Source organism: Danio rerio, chromosome 17 (assembly GCF_049306965.1).
Source record: "Danio rerio strain Tuebingen ecotype United States chromosome 17, GRCz12tu, whole genome shotgun sequence".
NCBI classification, from domain to species: Eukaryota; Metazoa; Chordata; class Actinopteri; order Cypriniformes; family Danionidae; genus Danio; species Danio rerio.
In genome coordinates, this window is record NC_133192.1 from 22,315,001 (window position 1) to 22,339,424 (window position 24,424).

Here is a 24,424-nt window from a genome sequence, read left to right on the forward strand (position 1 = left end):
ACCTGGAACTTTTAGGTAGAAATAACAACAGAATGATTTGCACATTTGAATAATTTTCATTAACAAACATTCACATAACCGATCTTTAACAAATAAAAAGTAAATTCAGGGTTGTTCTGTTTGTTTGATGCACTATGGCATTCTTTAGGGGCTTTAAACAGAAAAGAACCCTCTTAGCCCCTGTTTACATCATAAGATGTACTTTTGATCAATCAGATCAAAAGTATATGAGAGACACATTACCACTGACACCTGAGGCCTGTTGAACAAACTCTGTTGCAGAGTAATAAGTTTCAGTTTGACAAATTCAAAGAAATGTAAACTGGTTAAGATCAAATTATACTGTTTCATAACGCTTGATATAAATGTTGTCTATCAACTCAAGGTTAGTGATTAAGTGAGCCTGTGCACATGAAAGTGTGCCATTTAAAGCAAACAGCCAATCACATGAGTGCAGCTAACAGCCAATAAAAGACATTAGAGAGTTGGTTTGAGAGTTAGGGCTCTATTTTGACGGTCCATGCGCAGAGCGCAAAACGCAGGGCGCAAACGCTTTCAGGGCGTGTCAGAACGCATTCTGCTAATTTACGGACGGGAAAACCTGCTTTGCGCCAAGGCGCATGGGCTAAAAGGGTTGAGTTTAATTTCCTAATGAGTTATAGGTGTGTTTTGAGAATAAACCAATTAGAGTCTCATCTCCCATTCCCTTTAAGACCCAGCTGCGTCGCGCCAAGAGCGCATTCGCTATTAACAGGACGCAAAGTAAGTCCAAGTGGAAAAAATTAGCATTTCACAAGCAAACAGTTAACAGTTGACAGTTTTTTAACAGAAAACTGTTAAACAGAGCATCTACTGCGTGAGAATGAGAGATAATGGATCTACTTTCACTTTCGCTCTTGGATAGGGAAACCTTTACGCACAGACATCAATTAGCCTATAAATAATTAATTTTGTTTGTTAAGCACAAAGATTTGTTTCAAAACTATTTCTAAATTCAGTTCTAATTTCTAGCAAACGAATAAATTAACAATAATGACCAATTGTGGTAAAAATACTGAGTTATTTCCAAATACACCTGCCATGCCCCATATGGTCTAAAACCTGACAAGTGGGCATATCTAAGCTTGTTTTTAATAAAACAAATATAAATATTTACTCTGCGCCGGAGTTTAGACCGGGTTAGTTTTGGTCTAATGAAAAATCTATTATAGTTTCTCAAAATAGCAACGCGCCAGCGGTCCGCCTCAGAACGCATTCCTTTTTAGACCAGAACGCCTATGAGCGCACATATGAGCGCTAATGCATTTGCTATTTAAACAGCGTAGCGCAACGCCTCAAAACGACTCTTGCGCCAAGCTGAAACTACCAAAAGACTATTGCGCTGCGTCTTGCACCACACTCCGCCGGGTGTATGATAGAGCCCTTAGTTTGACAGTTCTTATGAGAGAGTCAACATAATTCCCTTTTTAACACATTTTAAATAAACACTTACTAAGCTGATTGGTCCAGTTTAGCTTTACAATTTCTAACCCAGAGTAAAGAGAAGTTAGCTGCTCAAAAAAAAAAAAATTTTTTTCTTACTTGTTCAAACTTCTTATTTAAAATGAGCTGAAACAACACAATTCTTGAGATTTCATTGGGACAACTTATTTTTTTATGTTCAATCCACATAAAATTGTCAAAAGTTAACTTAATTTGTGTTAGGACAACATGAATGAATTGTGTGTAACCCTGCATTTTTTACAGTCTACAATTATTAATTACCTGTTTCTAAACAGTCTGTTTCTAAAAGTAAGGGGGATGTATTCACCCTGTCCACACCATTTGCTACGCCCCTGCCTGGGTGAAAACCCAAACCGGCTTTGTGCAACAGGTCTCTGGACTGTCTTTAATCAGTTTATTTTGGTGCATTATGACACCACTTAACTAATTTCGTTGAGTGCAGTCTCTTTCATCTGATGTATGCATTGGCTTTTTTCTCATCTTTTCATATAAAAAAGTGAAATATGTTTTTACAGATTACATATGAGCAAAAATAGAAAATAAATGGAAAATAAAACTGAGAACAAAAGCTTTCATTTCTACTCTGATAGCTACAAAACTACACCATCAGTCATATGCTGTGGGCTTGTGTTAAAATCAGGACTGGAAAGTTTATTTTTTTGCCTTCAAACCAAATAAACTATTTCGAATGACAGATGTTTAAATCAGATCTAATTTGAGCACTTTCAACAACTTGTCCCTCTATATTTTAAGATTTAAGTCTGTAGATCTTTTGAGGCTGTTTGGTCACATTTGACCACATGATATGAGTGAAAATACGAAGCAATAAAAATCAAATGAGTTTTGTGGATCGACTACCTCTGGAGGTGAAATCAAAAGTTTAATTCCAAATTCCCAAGTAAAGTCCCATCAAAAGTGGAAAAGTTCCAAATGTATCACATCACATGTGTATGTATTTAGCATTGTTTACTTGTGTTTTGATGCATATTAATATAAAGCTCCAAAACAATTCAATACCTTATAAAGGTATATTATTAACAGTCACACTTTACAATGAGGTTTTATGAGTTAATGTTAGTTATTATTTTATTATTATTAGTTATTATAATATTATAATTTTAACTAACATGAACTAATAATGAACAATTGTATAGCATTTAATAATTACAGTTTTACATTTACTTATGTGTGAATTGCATTTTCATTAATTAATCTTAACTAACATGAAAAAATACTGTAATAAATGATTTGTTCATTGTTTGCTTATTTTAGTAACTAAATTAACTGTTACCTCACTCATTTTAAAGAGAAGTACTAATAACATTTCTTAAATATGAGACTTACAAGAATTACAGCAATGGCCTCATTCTTCTGAACTCCTAATGAACTTTCAAGGTAGCGAAGAACACTAGCTTCTTTTGAGAGTCCTAATCCTTCCAGCTTCATGTCACTCTTCACCCACACTAGATTTGGTTTTACAAAGTGTTGCCAGGTCCTCCTGCGTTAATCATTTAGGAAAATCCTTAAGGACCTGATTATGTTCTATGGCTTTTTCAGGCCAACATGTTGGTCTGAACTATTGCCACAGACAATTACAGAATACCACAGACTTGCTCCACCTAATCTCCAGAACACAATCTGATGCTAGTTACCATTTCCCTTTAATATAGGCTACAATTGTGTATGAAGATTTGCTTATTGTGTTAAAGATGTCTCCAAGGCTGTACTACATTCTAAAAAATATCTGTTAATTAACAGTTTTTATATGTTGTTATTCACAAGTGATTTTCGGTTTATTTATAGTAGTGAATTGCATTATGGGATGCTGATTTCTGCTCCGTCGACTTTTGATGTTGAAAAATCAACTCTACAGTTTAACAAAGTGACTTTTATTGACATTTTAGTCAATAAAAGAAGAGATTTGTACGAAATTGAAGAACAAATAGAGAAGAAGAGAATAATAAGAAATAATACACAGAGAAATAAGTCAGAAAAATAACAGAACATGTACTGGCAGTTTATTGCAAGGTTTTTGTACCGTAATATACAACACCAATCCAGACAATATATAACTTTAAACTATTAAAAATGTTCATAAAAGTCACTTTTTTCCTACTTCATAAGGTTAAAGGTTATTAGTCGAAAGATTAAGGTCCCATAATTCAATTCAAAAGTATAAATAAATGGGAAAAAAAAAAAATCAAAAAATTAATTACAAAGTAAGGAAAACTGCTAATTTATAGATATTTTTTACACTGTAATTTGATCAAAATATAACAGTAGTAATGTTGCTACTTACAAAAATTATAGTAGTTTTAAACAGTAAAAATATTTCTATTTTAAAATGTCATTTATTCCTGTGATTCAAAGCTAAATTCCAGCATTATTACTTCAGCGTCATGTGATGCTTTAGAAATCATTCTTATATGTTGAAAAAAAGTTGTACAGCATATAATGAAATACTTATTCTAATTTTCTTTCCAGGATTTTAGATTGAAAAGAAAAAAATATTCCACTAAAGTGTCAAACATTTTATTTTCTCATTTATTTAGTGTGCTTTTTTTTTTTTTTTTTTTTTTTTTTGGAAATAAAACAAAACATCAGACACACTTACTGTCCTTCAAAAGTATCTGCAAACATATAATGGTAAGTTGTATATGTCCTGGAGAAGGAAAGACTTGTGTGAGGATTAAATATTAGAGATTAATACTGATTCATTAAAAATATATATTAATATTTAATACATTTTAACAGCATAATCATCAATTAATCATTTTTAATAATATCAATTAATCATTTTTATCAATACAGGATGCTAATGATGCATCAAATAAAATATTACTGTATATTCCACAGCTACGACCACAGAAAAAAATGACCACCAAATTTGATCATGACAATCATTCTGCAAACAAAACGGAGAAAGACAGCAGGACAGAATTGACCAATAGGATAAAAGCACATTCTCCATTAGACACATTTGCTTGTGTAGCTTTGCTCTGTGTGACTACTGCTGTGACTTCAACCAAAACTGCTTTCTGTCTCTGCGTCTATGTGTGTGTATACCTTTTTTGGACTTAGCTCCGATCTTCAGTTTGGACGGCCAGGCAATCTGAGTGTTGGTTTCATCCATGACCTTAAACACAAAAAAAACTGGCATAAGTGCATGCAACTGATTCTAAAACACAAACAAACAAGAACTCACATATTTTCAGTGTGCTAAAGTATGCACACTAACAGAAATCTTCAGACTGTTTCAATAAAGGCCTTACAATCATTTCTCTGGCTCAAAACATGCCCCACTTTCTCATTCTCACACACACACATACACACAGCTGGCTTAAAATCTCGTGAAACATGTAACAGCCAGTTGGCAGCGAGTCTTTGACAGGCCTAGTATGCTAACCAGTAGCACATGTGAAGAAAAAAAGAGAGCAAAAGCAAGAATGGTAATGTGTTTTTTGCACATATAAAATTCACAAAAGAGAAACGTATGGTAATTTGCAGCTACACGAATATGCAGGTTCAGTGTTTAATACAATTCAGCCTGGAGCTCAGTCCTGCTCTGGAAGACGCTTCACCATTTATAGCGGTTTCGTCTTTCATGCAAATTTCATTTTTCTCGCACAAACCACAACTCTGGCAACGCAAACCTTTGTCTCTATAGGAAACACATTTCTGTACCAGTTTGGTGGTGCGCTTTCTATCATCCTGCCTATAAAAACTTCTTGGCTTTCATGGTCAGCGAGGCTTTACTGTACAGCAGTTCTCATGAGAAGCTTTGGCAACAAACCCAATTTCTTTCAGGGAAAAAAATATATATATATCCAAGCATGAAACTGCAGCAATTTAAAAAAAGAAAAAACACACACACACACACACGCACGCACGCACGCACGCACGCACGCACGCACGCACGCACGCACACACACACACACACACACACAAGTGTAGTTTTCCACATGAACTTCTGGAGAATTTCAGCCTTTGGGCTAACACTAATTACAATTAGATTGATTTTAATTAAACGTGGCATGAATATGCACCTGCTCCACCAAATTGACTGAAAGCATTGTAAGCTTAAATTTAAAAGGGCTGGTTCACTAAAAATGGTAAAAATGCTGTTTATCTAAACACCCCTCAAGATTTAGGTGTCTTTTTTATTGTGTACAACACTGGAAGACATATTTAGCAGAAAATATGGTCCTGGGCTGGGGGTAACGCGTTATAAGAAATGTGCGTTATGTAATAATATTACTTTCCCAAAGTAACGAGTTATATAAACCATTACTTTTAAAAATAAGTAATATTATTTGAGTTACTATTTAAAAAATGTAGCGCGAGTTACTTTTTACCCTGCTGTATTGGCTTTAACAAAATATATTGCAGAATAAAAATGACCTTAGTGAGGTTGAATCACACACTCAATGAGAGAGCGTGCTGCGAGGGAACAGACAGTCAACTCGCACTCATCATTATCATCAGGTCTCTTTTTTCACAGCAGATGAGTCAGTGTACTGTTCTAGTAACTGAATAACTCAGGATATTGGTTTATTTAGAGTTGGAGGGGCTATCCGCTAAGTTAGTACTAAAAGTGCAAACCAATTTAATTCAATTCAATGAGCTGGTACGACCGTTTCAATTAGAAGATCCATTAAATAACATTCATCACCACACACAATCAGAAACAGAAACAATAGCAGGCCGGAGACTTACATTTTTGCAGTCGAGACCTGTTATTTTGAACTCAAAGAAAAGAAGTGGACTGTTGTTAAGTGTAGATTGTGTAAGTAAAACTCCTGACAACTGCAAGAAGCTCGACATTGAAAAAACTAAACAAAACTGGATGCAAAGCACTACACCCATACCCCACCTCCAGCTACACAACCAATGATTCACATCAGTTCACGTTCTCCAGGTAAAACAATTAATTTGACTAAACTAAAAAGTGATTATTGTTTTTATTGTTTAGGAGATGCAGTCACTGTCTAACGGTACTGTAGAAGCGACTATGTTTTGCAATATAGCAAGATTTTTTTTCTCTTTTGGGAAACGATTTACACATGTGTAGTGGCCACATGAAGCTATTTATTCACTGTATAAAGCTCAAAGATTTATTTTGATTTGGGGATGGTTTTTATTGTTTTACTGTTCATTTTGTCATTAAACATTTTAAAGGTTTAAAATCTGTTTTTGTCTTAATATAAATTGTTTCATGTTTGTAGCAGTAATAACAAAAATCATAAAAAAGTAGCAAGCACATTACTTTACATGCTTTAATTAATCTGCATATACAGCATGTATAGCTCTGGGCTCGGAAAGGTCTCAAAATACAATATTATCCTACATTTTTTTAAAGGAATATAAAGGTGTAGGTTATATAGGTGGCTGTTAAATGCAGAGCATCTCTATGAATAGGTGAAAAAACACCTGCACGTTCTGAAAGAGATCAAGCCTCAGCCAGGTCAGAATTATGCATTCAGGTCATGAATTATGCAGTAATGCAATTAGTTACTTTTTTGGGGAGTAGGTCAATATTGTAATGCATTTCTTTCAAAAGTAACTTTCCCCAAGACTGGTCCTGGGTGTTTCATCAATGCAGGTCAGTAACCTCAGGCACTTTTAGAGTAAAAAAATTAATGTCTAAACAAAATTAATGAATATTTAAGGCTCCTGAATATACACCGAGGTCTTAAAAATCAAAATGATTGGTCTGTGCCAGAAATGTTTATTCACACAAACCTTACTTACAAAATTAATACCTTTGATTCACAACCTCAGTTAATGATACTGACTGAGTTGGTCATAAAGACTGCATGAAAACTCATTTTAACCTATTTTTTGAAAGAATCGTTCAATTTTTAAATAAAGTCAGGAGCTATGGAGGAATAAACTTTGATTTGTGCATTTTACTAACATCGTTCCTTGGTTGTAAAACATAAAAAGAACCATACAAGACGTGAAACATTTGAGGAAGAAGTACTGTTTCTTTCAACATACCTTGTAATGTTCATTCTTGACTTTATCGTTCTATAATTATAGTAAATCATATTTTCATAATGAATAGTTATCTGAAAATGAAAATTCTGTAATCAATCACTCTTCCTCCACTTGTTCCAAAAAATTAAGGATTTCTTAACGAGTCTTCATTCAGTTTTGCACAAAAGAAGATGTTTTGAAGAAAGCTGGAAACCGGTAACCATTGACTTCCATAGTATTTGTTTTTCCTACAATGGATGTCAATGGTTACAGGTTTCCAGCTTTCTTCAAAATATCTTCTTTTGTGTTAAACAAAAGAAAGAAACTCATAAAGGTTTTGAAACAACCTGAGGGAGTAAACGGTGAGTAAATGTACATTACTTTGGGAGAACTGTCCCTTTAACTTCAATATTATTATGGAAAAGCGATTGGATGGTCATTTTGTACTTCAAAATATACTGATGACATGATTGGCTATGATTGATTGGCTATTTTTGTGTGATAGAAGGCTAAGCGATGAACAATTTTAGGAAAAGTATAGGACATATATGGATACATGGGATATATATTAGGAGATATATGGGACAAAATATGCTTTTTTATAATAAGTCAAGACACTTAGGACACAGTTTAATCAAGCCTGTCCACGGAAAAACGGGACATCTGGTCACCCTAGCCTTTATTCTCCTTCAACGAGGATTAGACGTGACAGACAGCAGTGAGTGATGTCATAAGACAGTTACGGTCATCCAGTCCAAGTTGTCCAGTATTTCACGTATTGCATGTTTCCACCCCAGTCTGCACGTGCTCTAGCATAAACTAGAACATTCAGTCCCACGTGTTCCTCTAAAATTTATGGCCCGTGCTTTTCCAGGTTTCGTTAGTCTTGGACCTGAGGTTTAACAGCAGGCCTCAGTTTTTATTTTGTTTTGACACCCTAAAGGACAAAAGAACATGAGAATGTTTCTTTAACTTAGGCGAACAAGTTTATTAATCTCTCCAGATCTTATTGAGCCTCTAAATCGCACACACAGCTGTGACACATCCTGTGATTTAGATTTGGGAAATTACGGCTTGAAAACAGCAAAGTTCAGAGAAGCTACAATAAAACAGGAATTTTTCACACCCTTTTTACAGTGTCTCAATAAGTCTGCTAGTCCTTTTATATTACATGCAAAAACATCAGAAATAATGTTTCCAGAGTTGTTCATTTTGGGATAACTCTGACTATTAAGTCATAAAAAAATATGTTGTCTTTTGTATAATAAAATTAAAAGCCTTCAGGGTATTATTCTGCATTTGTAACTTGACGAACATCAACAAAAATACACACGTTTTGTTTGATGATTTTTTTCAGCATTCTTTTCATGTCTTAAAAACATTTTTATTTGGGTGAGATTTTTTTCCTTACGTTTTTCAGATTTTAATGTCACTATGTAACATTATTAAGTCAGCTAAAAGCAAAACTGCATGGAAAAAATACATTTCTCTACATAGATCATGATACAATTTCTTGATTTTATTTTATTATTTTCAGTGCTCAGCATAATTGAGTACATCCCATTTTGAAAATGAATATTTTGATCCATTTCTCAGTGAATATATGTATTTTGGTGAATTTAGACTAAACAGATTATAAAGATATATTTATTAAAATAATATTTTAGTCACCAAACATATTTAGAAATTGAAAGATGATACAATTAAATTCAAGCAAAATATTGCAAAAAAAAAAAAAAAAACTAAAAAAATCCAACTAAATTTTTTTTATTTCTTTGCTTTTCTTGATTTTTTTCTATCTTTTTTAAAATTTGTATTTAATATTTTTCTATAACATATACATTTGGATGTACTAGTTTTTGGACCATTATCATAAGTCATTTTGTTAGATAAGCTTCATATTTAACTTTAGTCCTGTTAATAACTTTATGGATTTAAGATTATGATAACCATTAAATGCGTCATAACAGTCTTGTAAAAGGGGTCCTTTTGGAAATATTTGGAAAAGAGTTCAAATTTACACATATAAAACTGAATTCGTGAGATAGCAAAGCAAATTTTTCAGCAATATAATTAAAACCTTCAGTGTTGTGGTCCTTGAGAAATCATTCTATTGATGTTTATTATAAGTATGAACACATGTGAAAAGGTATTGCCTAATAATTTTGCAGAATGCACTTTTTTCTGAGTTGTTTTCAGGACTTTTTGATAAACTGAAAGTTAAAATCAGCACCATTTATTCACAACAGAAAAGCAACACCGCCTTTATGTATTTGCTACACTCAGTAAACTCCGCTGTAAAATCTGGTGTTTCCGTTAAGCACTGCACCCACGTCAGAACACTTTATACTGATGACCATAAGCCAAACAAAGGCACAATCAAACACGCCTGAAGGAAACCCTGCACATTTCAGAAGGGGATGAAAAGGTGAGCGATGCTTGACGATTGTGCAGGCCGAGAGCCAGATCCCATTTCCATCCGCCGTGTTTGTGTTGTGCTGCGGCGCTGCTGTGCTTTCTATAGGCCTTTATTCCCGACCTGCTCTCGCTTTCTCTCTTCGTTGCTTTCTTTGGCTCCGCTCAACAGATGAGGGAGATTTCTGACAGACCACACAGCAGTTTTGGGGTTTGCGGTTTATTTTTGTGACGGACCAGCACATACCTCTCAAATGGGTCAGACGATTTCAGAAAAATTGGGTTAGCTATACATTGGAAAGTGTTCCTTTCCTCTTGCCCCACACCCAAAATCACCCTGTCAGAGGAATGTACACAGTCTCCGCTAACAGGAGAAAGAGTTTCAAACGCCAGGAACATCAAAGTACCAGAGCTACACAAACTCTTAGCTTCATTAAAGGGATAGTTCACCCCCCCAAAAAAAAGTTCTGTCATTATTTACTCCCCTTTTTTAACATTATGAGTTTATTTCTTTCACGAAAAGAAGATTTTTTGAAAAATATTGGAAATCTGTAACCATTGACTTCCATGGTGGTTGATTTTACTACAGTGGAAGTCAATGGTTACAGGTTTTTAGTGTTCTTTAATCCTCAAATATGAAGGAAACCACTCGGGGAAGAGTAATTAGTGAGTAAATTTTCGAGTCTTTAAAAAGTGGATGGAGAGCAGATTTTATATTTGACAAATGATGTGTATGGGAGCGTGCATGTGCAAGAGAGTGTGTATAGAGATCTGCTTCCAGTTTCTTTTGTTGATTCAGCTGAGAAGCACAGAAAAGAGGAGGAGTGATGAGGAGAAAAGGAGGAAAACGGGACGTAGGAAGGTCAGAGAAACCTGCACTTTTACTGGAGGATGAACTGCACAGGTGTGTGTGCCGAAAAACTAAGAGTATTTACTGATTTTTAAGATGGATTCTTAATGGCATATTGAGAATTACAGACACACTTTTAAAAAAATCTGTAATTTCAATTTCATCCTGTCAGAGGAATAAAAACAGTCTCAACTAAAAGGAGAAAGAGTTTCTAATGCCTGGAATATCAAACTAGCGTAGTTAGCTTCATTAAATGGATAGTTCACCAAAAAATTTAAGTTCTGACATTATTTACTCACCGTTTACTTGTTTCAAACCATTTTGAAACCACAGTGTTGTGCAAAATAACTGATGAAAATTTCAGCAAGAATGTGAAAATCAACAGTGTAAAGAACAGTGAAGGTATTTGGACAGACACCACTGTGGCGATGCTCGAGATAATGATAACGGTGAAGACAAAGAGGGAGACGGAAACATGCAGAGAATGGCTGAGGAGCCAGGATCAACAATAGGCATGAAGCCAATCCATTCACTGCAGGGAAGGAGATCTCAACAAAAGGTTTTAAAAATCACTGAAACGATTACTCTCATCGAGAAAAATGAGTTATTAAAACTATTATGTTTAGAAATGTGTTGAAAAAAAATCTCTATGTTAAACAGAAATTGGGAAAAAAAATAAACAGGGGGCTAATGAATCTGACTTCAACTGCATATATATATATATATATATACACTATATATATATATATATATATATATATATATATATATATATATATATATATATATATATATATATATATATATATATATATATATATATATATATATATAGTTGTGATTTTTTTTCCATGTTTTAACAAAACATTTTGTACAGTAAAGGTTGTATTTCATCCCATAATAACCCTTGCCACTGAAATAAGTTAACAAACAATTTAAATTAAAAAATAATTACAACAGATCATTTTTTTTTACAATATTGTATACATTTGCAGTTAGACAATATTAAACGTCAAAATAATTCTGATCTTATAATCATTCAAGGCTCACGATGGGGAAATATTCAGGCATCCTAATCCAAGCCCTATTTACTTGAATAGTGAAATTCAGAAATTTTAATAATTTTTTAAATAGTAAAAATTTAAATCAGCCCATCAAATTGTTCCTTATGCAAAACGTGTGCTATAAAAGCTTTCTGTATATTCTAGTCAATGTTCATTTGCATTAAGCAGAGGTCTCAGTAGACTGATCATTTTTATGGCAACAACAAGAGCTTCTAAAAGCAGCGATGGGATGAATTTACCAACTGCCAATTGGATCTTTTATTTAAAAGGTGTGATTTGTTCTTCCATATTGTGCATTGCGCTTTCCCATTCAAACTATTCTATTTAAGTGCACAGTCTTTCTATACAAAGCCTTTGTTGTCAAAATATCATAGCTTGATCTTCAAGTGAAACTGCAGCACTTCTCCAATGCTTAAACTTAGGGCTGCTCAATTATGGGAAAAATCATAATCACAATTATTTTGGTCATAATTGTAATCACATTTCAAAAAGATTATCAGTTGAAGTCAAAATTATTTGCCCTCCTGTGAATTTTTTTTATTATATAAATATTTCCCAAATTATTTTTAACAGAGGATTTTTTTACTGTATTTTCTATAATATTTTTTTCTTCTGGAGAAAGGCTTATTTGTTTTATTTCAGCTAGAATAAAAGCAGGTTTAAATATTTTGAAACCTATTTTAATAGCTCAACATTATTAGCTCCCTTAAGCAATATATATTTTTGATTGTTTGCAGAAGAAACTACTGTTTCTACTAATTACACTAATTAAGCCTTTGAATGTCACTTCAAGCTGAATACTAGTATCTTGAAGAATATCTAGTCAAATATTGTTTACCGTCATCATAGCAAAGATTTTAAAAATCAGTTATTAGAAATTAGTTATTAAATTTGTTATGTTTAAGCTATGCTTTAAGCATCTTCACTGTAAGGAAAAAAGCTACAAAAGTCCTTCAGTCAAGAGCAGTGAGGGATTTTCTCCTTTTGTTGTTTGATTAATAATAAAAACATGCAGCAGCAGGATTATTGCGCGCTGTCTCTTTAAGAATAGTGCGGCTCTGATATGGTTTCTCTTTCATATGTCTTTTGATGCTCAACTCGTTTGTTTATTACACAAAAGAGGGTTAATATGAATAATCACTAAAAACCGTGCTCTAACACAAATGTGCAAGTGTTTGACCATTAAAGCGCTCACATTAAAATAGCATTAGATTAGTGTGCTCTACTCATTTCCGAGCCTGTCCGAGGCTAAGCGCGGCACACACACGCATATGCTCTTTCGCGCTTCTAAAAATTTGAATGAGCATCCCGTGCTGCAAACGTTATATTACAGTTTTAGTCATTTTCACTTGGAAACGAGCTTTGCAAAACAACAAATGAGTACAACTGGAAAGGGGGCGGTATATGATTGAATAATAAACTCCATTCAACCAACAACTACTGGATAAAGTGTCGCCACCCATTATTCATTGATTTCTTTTTTAATAATCAGTTTTACTCATGTATATCATAATACTGGCAAAAAAAGTTATGCAACTTCTGCCAGTTCATTGCAACTATAAAAAATGTTGTGCAAAAACAGACTAAATAAACCAAAAACTGGCTATAAATTTACCAACCAAGACTGTAATGCTTGCATTAGTGTTGCTTACAGTATGAAAAACTAAATAGTATCTGAATAACATTGTAGATTTTGATCTCTGACAAAGATGGATTTCTATGTCAGACATAGTTACAAACATGACATGCATATAGAAGAAAATATTTATTCGGATACATAAACACGTCTACAATACATGTACCACTTTGAATTTTGGACAAACCCTGGTATACGACAGCAAAAAAAGTGCAAGTGAGGACAGAAAGCAGTGATCATATCAGTGGTGCAACCAGAGGAGCGATGTTCAAAGACTATACACAAACCTCAATCATCTCAGCCAAACCAAGAATACTTGGACTATTTCATTGGCCCTTGTTATCTCTGTTTATTAGAAACCTAAGCAAGGATAATTGTTTGGACCAAATCAATCAAACTTCTGAATTGGCCTCTCCATGCACATCTTTGGTCAGATTTACTGTGTGTTTAAAGAAGACTCACAGCAAATTCTCTCACACACACACACACACACACACACACACACACACACACACACACACACACACACACACACAAAACCTGCTGGAAATGCCAGTGCGCTTCTGGAAAGAGGATGATCTGTGCTAAAAAGCTATACTGTTATGCAGAAAATGGGGGAGACCTACTTTTACATACTTCTCGGAAACAAATACTGAAATTGAGGTTGTTTGTCATATGAACAAAAGATAAGAGAAGCAAATAGGTATGGCTTGTATTTTAAACAGAGCAAATGCATGTTAAGTGGTACTCATGTTTATGTATGTTCATCTTATACTATGTAAGATTGCACAGAAAAGGGTTTCTTTAACTCTTAATAATAGAAAAGTCATAAACCCTGACTTTTATAAATGGTCTTCTACAGTGTTGGGGAAAGTTACTTTTGAAAGTCATGTATTACAATATTGAGTATTGAATATATTACTCCCACATAAAGTAACTAATTGCGGTACTTAGTTACTTTTTGGGGTTATATTACTTTTGAGTCACTTTTGCGTTACTTTTCCTTACCTGGCTGAGGCTTGATCTCTTTCAGAACTTGCAGTCGTTTTTTCACCTTTTTATAGAGAAGCTCTGTGTTTAACAACCACCTATATAACCTACACCTTCATTTTCCTTTTAAAAAATGTAGGATAATATTATATTTTGAGACCTTTCTGATCCCAGAGCTATACATTATGCATATACAGATTAATGAGAGTATGTAAAGTAATGTGTTTGCTACTTTTGTATGATTTGTGTTTTTAGTTAACTAAATTCAATATCCATTGAGATAAAGATTGCAATAAAGCCTAGGAGTACTAACATTAGATAATTATTATTAAGGCAAAAACAGATTTAAAACATTTAAAATGTTTAATAACAAAATGAACAGTAAGACGATAAAAATCATCCTCAAGTCAAAATAAACTTTGAGCTGTACACAGTGAATAAATTGCTTCAAGTGACCTTAACACATGTATAAATCGTTTTCCAAAAGAGAAAAAAAATCTTACTATATTACAAAACGTAGTCGCTTTACAGTAACATTAGACAGTGTCTGCATCTCCTAAACAATAAAAGTAATAACCTTTTTTTAGTTTACTGGAATTATGGTAATACGTGAACTGATGTCAATCATTGGTTGTGTACCTGGAGGTGGGGTGCGGGTGTAGTGTTTTGCATCCAGTTTTTTTTTTTCCAATGTCGTGTTTCTTGCAGTTGTCTTGCAGAGTTTTACTTACACATAATCTACACTTAACAGCAGTCCACTTCTTTTCTTCAATGAGTTTAAAATAACAAGAATCCATTGCAAAAATGTAAGTCTCTGGCCTGTCATTCTGACTGTCTGTAGTGATGACAGCTGATTAGCGAATGAATCGTTTGTTTTAACTGGATCTTTCAAGTCAATTGGTCGAACCAGTTCATTAAATTGAACAGAGTTGTCGGGAAACAGTTTGCGTTTTCAGTACTAACATACCGGATACCCCCACTGACTTGAAATAAATCCACATCCTGAGCTATTCAGTTACTAGAACAGTACACTGACTCATCTGCTGTGAAAAAAAGAGATCTGATGATGATGAGTGCGAGTCAATTGTCTGTTTTCTTGCAGCATGCTCTCTCATTGAGTGTGTGATTCAACCTGACTTTTCTAGACAAGCAAAACATATTGTCTTGATTTAAGAAATAATATGCCAAAATTATTTTTCCTTAAAACAAGCAAGATCTTTAGATATTTGGACAAGAAACAAGACAAAAAAAATCTAAGTAAGAAAAGCATTTTTTAGTGTGTTACTTGCCAAATAAAATAATTCATTTCAGTAAAAAAAACTTTTAAATGTAATGTACATTTAAAAAAAGCTCATGAATTTAAAGTTTAAATCAATTAAACAAGGTTTTAAACAAGAGATTTAATTTAAAAAAAATGTAAATACACAAACTGATTCTCACCTTCTGAAAAAAGTCATCTCCATTTATCCTCCCCTCATTGGCCGCTATGAGGAAGAAGAGACAAAAAAGGTTTACATTAACAAGACAAATTTATTACACAATTTATTAAAAATGTATTTAGCTTCTCTAAAATATTTTAAACAATAAATTATAAGATGTCATGCTGTATGGCAAACTAGTTATAGTTCAAGGTTGCTGTTAAACACACAAAAATTCATTCATTCATTCATTTTCTTTTCGGCTTAGTCCCTTTATTAATCAGGGGTGACCTCAACGGAATGAACTACCAACTTATCCAGCCTATGTTTAATGCAGCGGATGGCCTTCCAGCTGCAACCCATTACTGGGAAACACCCATCCACACTCATTCTCTCTCACACACACACTGCACATAATGCATTCACAATCACAAAACACATGCAATAATTACACACCCATACACACACACACACACACACACACACACACACACACACACACACACACACACACACACACACACACACACACACACACGCAAGTGCACATTCATGAGTTATTAATGACAAAACAACAGTTCAATAATCTTCATAAACACATTGACAAATCTCACACAGCGTATGATGCTTAAATAGTCTGTGCATGATGTAACGTGTGTATCAAAACAACTTATCACACTAGAAAAAAAGCTCACTTAAACTGATCCATTTGTCCAACCTTTATCAGACTTTTAATCACTCAAATGTGCAAAATTTAATTACAGTAATATGTTGAAAAACGCTAAATGTGAAATCGAATGCAGTCAGGTTCACAGGAAAGAAAAGGCGTGTTTGCTTTGGTGTGATAATGGACCTCCAGATGTTTGGTTGAGATCTTCTTATCTTATTAAATGAGCATTCTTGTACATATACAAAACAGTTCATCAAAACGCACCAAGCCCTGGCCTGCACTTTACTTTACCTTGAAAAGCTGAAATGTGGATTTCATAGAGAGGTTAGAACAACAAACCCCAAATGAGAGGAAATAAAAGGATTGGAAATGTGACAATCTTGTCATCTAATCCTCCAAATGACCCTAAAAAATCACAAACAAAAGCACATCCACCCACCTCGCCATGAAATTCACTACAGATCCAAACAAGAAAAGCAAAAGCTACAATTTCACTAAAGTGTGTTACTTTGAGACCTCTTTCAGAAATCCCTGCACTCTTGCTGGCTAGTGGAGTATTGCAGAGATTTATATCCAAATGATGATATTTGGAGATTTTTTTTGGAAAACCAAGAAATGCTATCATCTAGGTGTCACAATCACCAGCGATCCAGGCTTGTAAATGGTTGGGAATCATTCACTTTCACTCAGGACTACAAATCTGTCGCCGTATGGACAAATCTAGTCATGCACCACACACTCACACCTGTTCTGGATTTCTGCTGATTGCTAACAGAACTGAAGCTGATTACATGGACTTTAAAAGCAACACAGGCACACACCAGTTGCTGAGCCCTGTTATACTGTGTTGTGAACATTACGATGCGTTTCCTTTGCCTTGCCATGTTTGACCCTTGCTTTGTTCTGTTTGTTCACGTTGCTTGCTGCCTGTACTGATCATACACCAGTTTATTGACCATGACTCTGGATCCCTGCATGCATCTGTTTGCCCCTGCTTTGACCATTGCTTGCCTGACCATTCTCATAACAAACCTGCATTTGGATCCTCAACTCTGTTGTCAGCGTCATCTGGCATAACAGGGATGCACAGTGTATTGTTTCAGCATTATCGCAATGTGTGAGACCGCAATACACTTGTTTAAACTACTCATTTAAAATAAGCTAAAACAACACAATCCTTGAGGTTTTATTAAGGACATTAAGGAATTTAATCAGTTTGTGTACACTAAAAAAATATATGACAAAAGGTCATGAGAACAAATATTACTTTAACTTTAAAAATTTTACTAAGCTGATGAGGTTTCAGCTACCGTTTTTAACTTATACTAAGTTTAACTTAATATTTTTAGTCTGTTTAATTTATTTAAGTTGACATGACTAGAACATTTTATTTGATTTAACAAATAAAATTAAGCTGCAAGAATTTTTTTTACAGACACATTGCGGAACTACCGTTCAGCACACACTAGAGTCATTGCAAAGTTTAAAGTAAAAGTTTTCAATTTTATTTGTTTATAGGACCTGTGACTATAAACTATTTAGGCATAAGTGATTATAATGTTTGTAGACTAAAGATTATTTGTATTTAATTTTTTACACAATGACTATACAGTGTTTTTTTAACATTTTATTATTCAATTTCTCTTTGAATACTGATTTCTGACTCTTTTGAAATCTAAAAAGCACTGTTTATTTCAATTGTATCTTTGCCCTGTTGCATTCATCTGAGCTTCAATGCAGCACCTGTATGGATGCACTCATTTCAATATCAATGCTCAAACAATAAATTGTGCAGCAATTTTTTTTTCTTCAATATTGTGCAGTCTTATTATCATTACAATGTCTGAATTATCTTGCATGTGGCAGACAGAGCTGAAAAACAACCGTGATGGACATAGAGATACACAAAAGGGGTTTTAATCTTCCACACCCCTGAATTCCCAAAACAAAATCCCATTTAAATGCTTTCATTTATTGATTCTGCTAAATGTTTAGCAGAAACGCTTTGATTGTTCCCAGTTTTAATAAAGTTATTTTCCAGATGACTTGCACAAATGGTACAAAAAAAACTATCTTAAATTAAGTACTTATTTTCAATTTCACAAGTAGTACAAACTAATTTTTTGAAAACTTTATATACAAATCAACTGTTTAAATATAGTTTAAAATATTGATGTCATTTCAATTTCCAGCAAGTATACTATCAAATGTATTACTAGAATGATAGACAGAAAGATAGATAATTGTTCTTATGATATCTAATGATTCTGAAATGTGTTTTAAGCTTAAAAACAGTAACAGCCCATTAAACTATATTCAATGGAAACAGTTTATTTGCATGAGCTCACAGGAGTCTGACCCAGAGTTGTTACTCAGGGTGAAGTAAGGACAAAGCAAGGCTGAGTTCACTCTCTACAGTTGTGAAATCAGAGTAACTCACTTTACATCTCTTCTATCAGATGCTGCATTCCGTTTAATCAACAGCTGCATGGGATGTTTGAATGACGTCTTATTCTTGGAGCACAAAGATGTGGTACTACGAAACAAACAGATAAATACTTCACCTGATTTCAGCTCTTTCCTGTGCACCGTTTAAGATTGTGTCAGAAAAATGTAAACTTTTTAAGTTTCAGCTGTAATGAAACTGCTTTATATACAGGGACAAGTGCTTGATTATAGCACAGCTCCTGTACAATCTGTGTGTGTTTTGGGAATGTGATGAGTAAGCGGGTGTAAAAACAAAACTGTATAATTTGAGTGCATCTCTCCTGGACAATCCTGGAACTTCCCTTCAACTCCAAAGCTCAGAGAGTGGGCGAGAGATGATAGAAACACACTCACAATCAGCATCTGTTTTTTTTTTTAACCGTGCTGTCAGTGGGTGTCACGGTGGTGCAGTGGATAGCACGATCGCCTCCCAGCAAGAAGGTTGCTAGTTTGAGCCACGGCTGGGCCACTTGTCATTTCTGTGTGGAGTTTGCATGTTCTCCCCTTGTTGGCGTGGGTTTCCTCTGGGTGCTCCAGTTTCCCCTACAGTCCAAAGCCATGCATTATAGGTGAATTGGGTAAGCTAAAATTTCCCAGTGTTGGGTTGCGGCTGGAAGAGCATTCGCTGCGTAAAACATATGCTGGATGAGTAAGCGGTTCATTTCGCTGTGGGGACTCCTGATTAATAAAGGGACTAAGCCGGAAAAAAATGAATGAACGAATGATGTGCTGTGCACTGCTGTCACAATAACCCACACCATCATTCAGAAGTAAGGGCTCTGCGATTTCAGTCAACGCTAATTAAATCAATTTCTTTTTATTATTAAAAAAAATTAATAATATTAAAATCTAATCTAATCTAAATAATATTAAATCTATTTAAAATTGACACGTTTAGCACTGTTTAATCATGACTAATCACGTCGTACAAAATAATGCACCAACATGCTTGTAAATAATTAAAATATATTGACATAAATGTATAAAAGCCCTTTGATTTTGAAATATTTCCCAAATGATGTTTAACAGAGCAAGAAAGTTTTCACAGTATGTCTGATAATATTTTTTCTTCTGGAGAAAGTCTTATTTGTTTACTTCGGCTAGGATAAAAGCAGTTCTTAATCTTTAAAAAAAACATTTTAAGGTCACAATTATTAGCCCCTTTAAGCTCAGTCACTTGTGTAAAAAAAAAAATCAGAGCTTTTATCTCCTCAGACATTTTATGCTCAATGTCATAACTTGATATTACACACATTATGCCAACACATCAATTGCAGACTAGAGTTGTACAATATTCTGCAACTCTTTCTTTTGCAAGTTCTGAAAGCAAGAAGTGTGCACGAAAGTAAACTCAAAATCAAGAGCTGGAGTGAAACATCTGTTCATGGGAAACTCACACTCAGGGCTGAATGCCTCTCAGAAAAAATGCGTACCACTAACAGATAGAAGTCTGTAAAACTACTCAACTTAAGAAAGAAAATAAGCCAATAATCAAGCATGTGAACTGCAAAAATGTGTGCGGTTATAAACTACAGATGTGCTGAAAATGCATTCAAGAACTCTCAGTGAAAAGGATTGAACGATAATGTGACTGAAATAATGCGAACATCTAATCTCAAGGAACTTTATCTTTGTTTGACAGGTTATGAACACGGATGAGTCTGCAGCCAAACTGAAACTCTCCCACATCAGATATGGAGTATTTCTGCCAAACATGCATGTCTTAGTAATCCAGTGAATCAGTACATTATGATTCAGCACTCCAACCTGAAATGTTTTACAAAAACAATTCCAAACCTGATGCATTAAAACCCAAGAAATGGATTTGTAAACATTCAAACAGAAGTCTTTTTGGGAAGAAAATGCACCTATTTCGGGAAGTTCTTGTATTTATAGAACTAGTAAAAACGCCTGCCAGTTGCAATTGTCAAAAAAAGTAATGAAATCATCAGTGAGTACTTTTACATGGACACCAATAATCTGATTTTAATACGATTAAGACAGTACTCTGATTAAGGTTCTACCTTGAAAACAACAATTTTTTACTCATTTAATCTGATTACGGTTATAATCGAACTAAACAGAAATGGAATTAGGACATGTGGAGCATGCTGATTTTAGTCGCATTTAGGGATGCAACGATTAACCAGTTTCACTATTAACCAGGCTTTAATTTGTCATGCTTGATTAATCGTAAAGGCTTCTCAACACTGCGTTTCTTCATGGAACAAAACAGCTGCAATCAAACAAAGTTATCCCAACTGTGCGCTGCTTTAAAGTTCTGAGCTTGTACACAGAGGCTAATAAGCAAGCAAGCCTTTGTGCGAGCAAGTTCGTTATTTCTTTTCTTGGCACATATTGGAAGTGACATGCAAGCGGTGCGCACGCTACACGACAAGTCCATGCTTAGGTGCACCAGGAGTCACATGACAAGAACTGACTATTCAACTTCATACTTTGTATAGAATATATACATTTCTACACCAATGAGAAAAATAAATAAATAATAATGAAAATAACAAACATTTCATAATACAGTTGATTAAAAGTGCAACAGATCCGCCACTTTATATACTCATAAAAAAATTAATTAAGTCCTCGTGCTGCAGGTATTAGGAGGATTAGGAGGTGCAGCTGTTGTGCAGTGAGGGGTTTGCATCTTTAATAATCTATGACAGTTCACGTTCATTAAATACTAAAAATGAATATTAAATCCATATGAAACAGTCCCTTAAATCTCACATCTCGTCTTCAGTTTCTGAGCTCAAGTGAACCATGCTTTTGCAAATCTCTTCCTATCGAGCCAGGGCCGGCCAACTGAACTGTGCCTGAGCCCGATTCAGAGCACTCACACTTCTTAAACGATCTGGGAAATGGGCCTGGGCACGATTCGGATAGCATTGTGTGAGTACGCCCTAAAATACAAGGTGTTTTCATGTGATTTACTAAACTAGTAGTGTTTTGAAATTAAGGAAAGCATAATAATCATGATAACTGTGATTATTCCTCAGACTATAATCTTACAACCAAAATCTATAATCGTTGCATCTCTTGTCGCATTGTTGAAGTGCAGAACAAACATGTAAGCACTGTGATCAAAATATTACTGTTGTGTAGGATTTTCGTCGCATTTTGCGACAGGATGGTCTATACACACACATCTGTTTGAGACTTTTCTCTGCACCTACCGAACTAGTGAAGGACCACAGACTTCTGCATGGTGAAATGTGGAGGTTTTTTCTTTTTCATTCAGCATGCAGTATCAAATTCCATTAAAACGCCAGTCCTTACTTCATACGCACATTCAATACCTCAGTTTGACACCTGGGCATGAATGAAATGTTCCTAAATTGAAAGTGAAACTGCCGAACTGTTGTTAAAGTCAAAAAACTAAAACTGAAACACCAGAAATTACATGAAACTCTGGAGGAAACGTTGATAGCGTGGTGACGATGACAATGACGTAGGGCTGTGCGATAACACAATATTTGATCATGGACGACGTTGTATTGCCATTTATTCTTAAACATACATTGTAAGAGTATATTTTTATATGGGGACATTAGTTTGGTTGTACTGTATTCTTGGTATTTGCAACATAGTCTTAAAAAACCTATTTGAAAAAGAATCCTTATTAAATTGATATGATATTGGCACAAATGCATGACTGCCAGCTGTGTGTGACAGTCTTACTAGCCAATTGAGTGAGTACACTTACGTTCGTCAGAATCAGAAGCATTAATGGACAAATTAATATCAAAGGTAAACAGCATTTGTAATATGGGAATTTTTTTTTTCTCAAAGTCACAGACACCGAACAAAAACAGGTCATTTTTAAGAGCTGCTGCAGAACTGTTGCTACAGCTTACAGACTATTGAGCTGAAGCTTGAATTAAATTAAAATCGAAAATCAAATCGCAATATCAGTCAAAAAAATTGCAATTAGATACTTTCCCCAAATCGCACAGCTCAAGACAAATAATTCAATTACTGATGTCCATGTACTGTAAATGTAGTCATTGACATACTGCACCAGTCACTACATAAAACAACTGTTACCATGACAACATTACCAATGTTACAATGTTTGATTAATAATTTAGACATTTAAAAATGCAACTCAATGCCTGCTTGATAAACCTGCTTAAATGTCTATGTTAAATTGGAAGAGTGCCTTATATAGTCAAACTGCACATGTATGATTGCATGTAAAAAGAAAAATCTAGACCTGTGTTTCCTGGCAACAGCACTGAGCCATGAGCACATTCCCCAAACACAACGCGCTTCCTGTTGCTTCACTCAGCAACCCAGACACATGCAGCATGTTAAGAATGATGCACTGAACATGCTCCCAGACAAAATTAGACTCAATAAATAAAATCCACATGTCTTAAAACACGCTGCACGCATAAGCAAATTCAGAAAATACACAGCAAATGTTTGGTTGTAACAAACCCAACCAACACACATTTTCACACTCGCTAAATTGAAGTTGTTTGTTCACCCAAAAAAATAAAGTTCTTAACCTTATGAAAGATTATGTGAATTATTTGAAATAACATTTGTTATTCAAAGCATTTGTAAAAACATTTCTTTTAAATGATAAGGCCCGAACAGGATCATTTATTTTAAACTTTAAATAAGATTTTATTTTCTGATCTATTAACAAATATTTTAAAGTGTAAGAGTTTTGGGTGAACCGACTTTCAATAGACTCATCTTAAAATTCATTAAAGGGGTAATCCACTACGATATCATATTTTAAAATTTAGTTGATGTGTAATGTAGCTGTGTAAACATGAACATCTCTAAATGTCATATGCTCAAAGTTCAATACTAAGGGAGACCTTGGATTTTACAGTTAGCTTAGCTAGTGAGATCACAGGGACTTCCGGTTACACACATTCACCATGCGCAAACAACATAACTAGCAACGGGGCATGACCAGAGGTGTTGTAATTTTATAACAGAGAAAGCTAAAATGCAGTCCAAATGCTGCTAATTCCACAGAGCTTGTTCTGTTTCTGTACTTGGGGTTCCAAAGAACACAACACAAAGAGAGAAGGGCATAAAATTGAATTTTAATTATGTTCAAGTGAATTATACAAGCATAGCAAGCATTTAACAATGGACAGCTTCCAAAATCTCAGTTCAGTGCTGGATTTGGCTACAAACTACTCCAACCAATGAAGCTGTGGATTGTGAGCCACAACCTGTAAGTGTTTTTATTTGTTAAAATTGACTAACTACAGGCACAGTTTCTAGCATTAACGTAATGTTGTAGTAAGGACGTAAACGAGGATGTAAACAAAGAGAAATGCTGTTTGGCACCACTAACAATTTAGCTACAAATTCATATTTATTCATCAAACCCCTTTAAACAGCCAGAGTCTTCAGCAGCGGTGCAGTGTA

General features: G+C 34.4%; 2 protein-coding genes across 13 annotated transcripts in view; one reads left to right on the plus strand and one right to left on the minus strand.

The window, feature by feature from the left end:
- The window catches only part of LOC141378555 (uncharacterized), an 876,211-nt gene that overhangs the window by 442,108 nt on the left and 409,679 nt on the right, over positions 1-24,424 (plus strand). The gene's annotated exons all lie outside the window — the stretch shown is intronic.
- Positions 1-24,424, minus strand: part of bicc1a (BicC family RNA binding protein 1a) — a 66,106-nt gene that overhangs the window by 34,187 nt on the left and 7,495 nt on the right. For all 12 annotated transcript variants that reach the window (XR_012393349.1, XR_012393348.1, XR_012393347.1 and 9 more), the window contains exons 2-3: positions 15,878-15,921; positions 4,570-4,639 (exon numbers count right to left, since the gene is read on the minus strand). Coding sequence is in view for 3 of the 12 variants with exons in the window: in XM_068218870.2 (XP_068074971.1) it covers positions 4,570-4,639; positions 15,878-15,921 (114 nt within the window). In the remaining 9 variants the exon portion in view is untranslated. The remainder of the gene's footprint in view (positions 1-4,569; positions 4,640-15,877; positions 15,922-24,424) is intronic.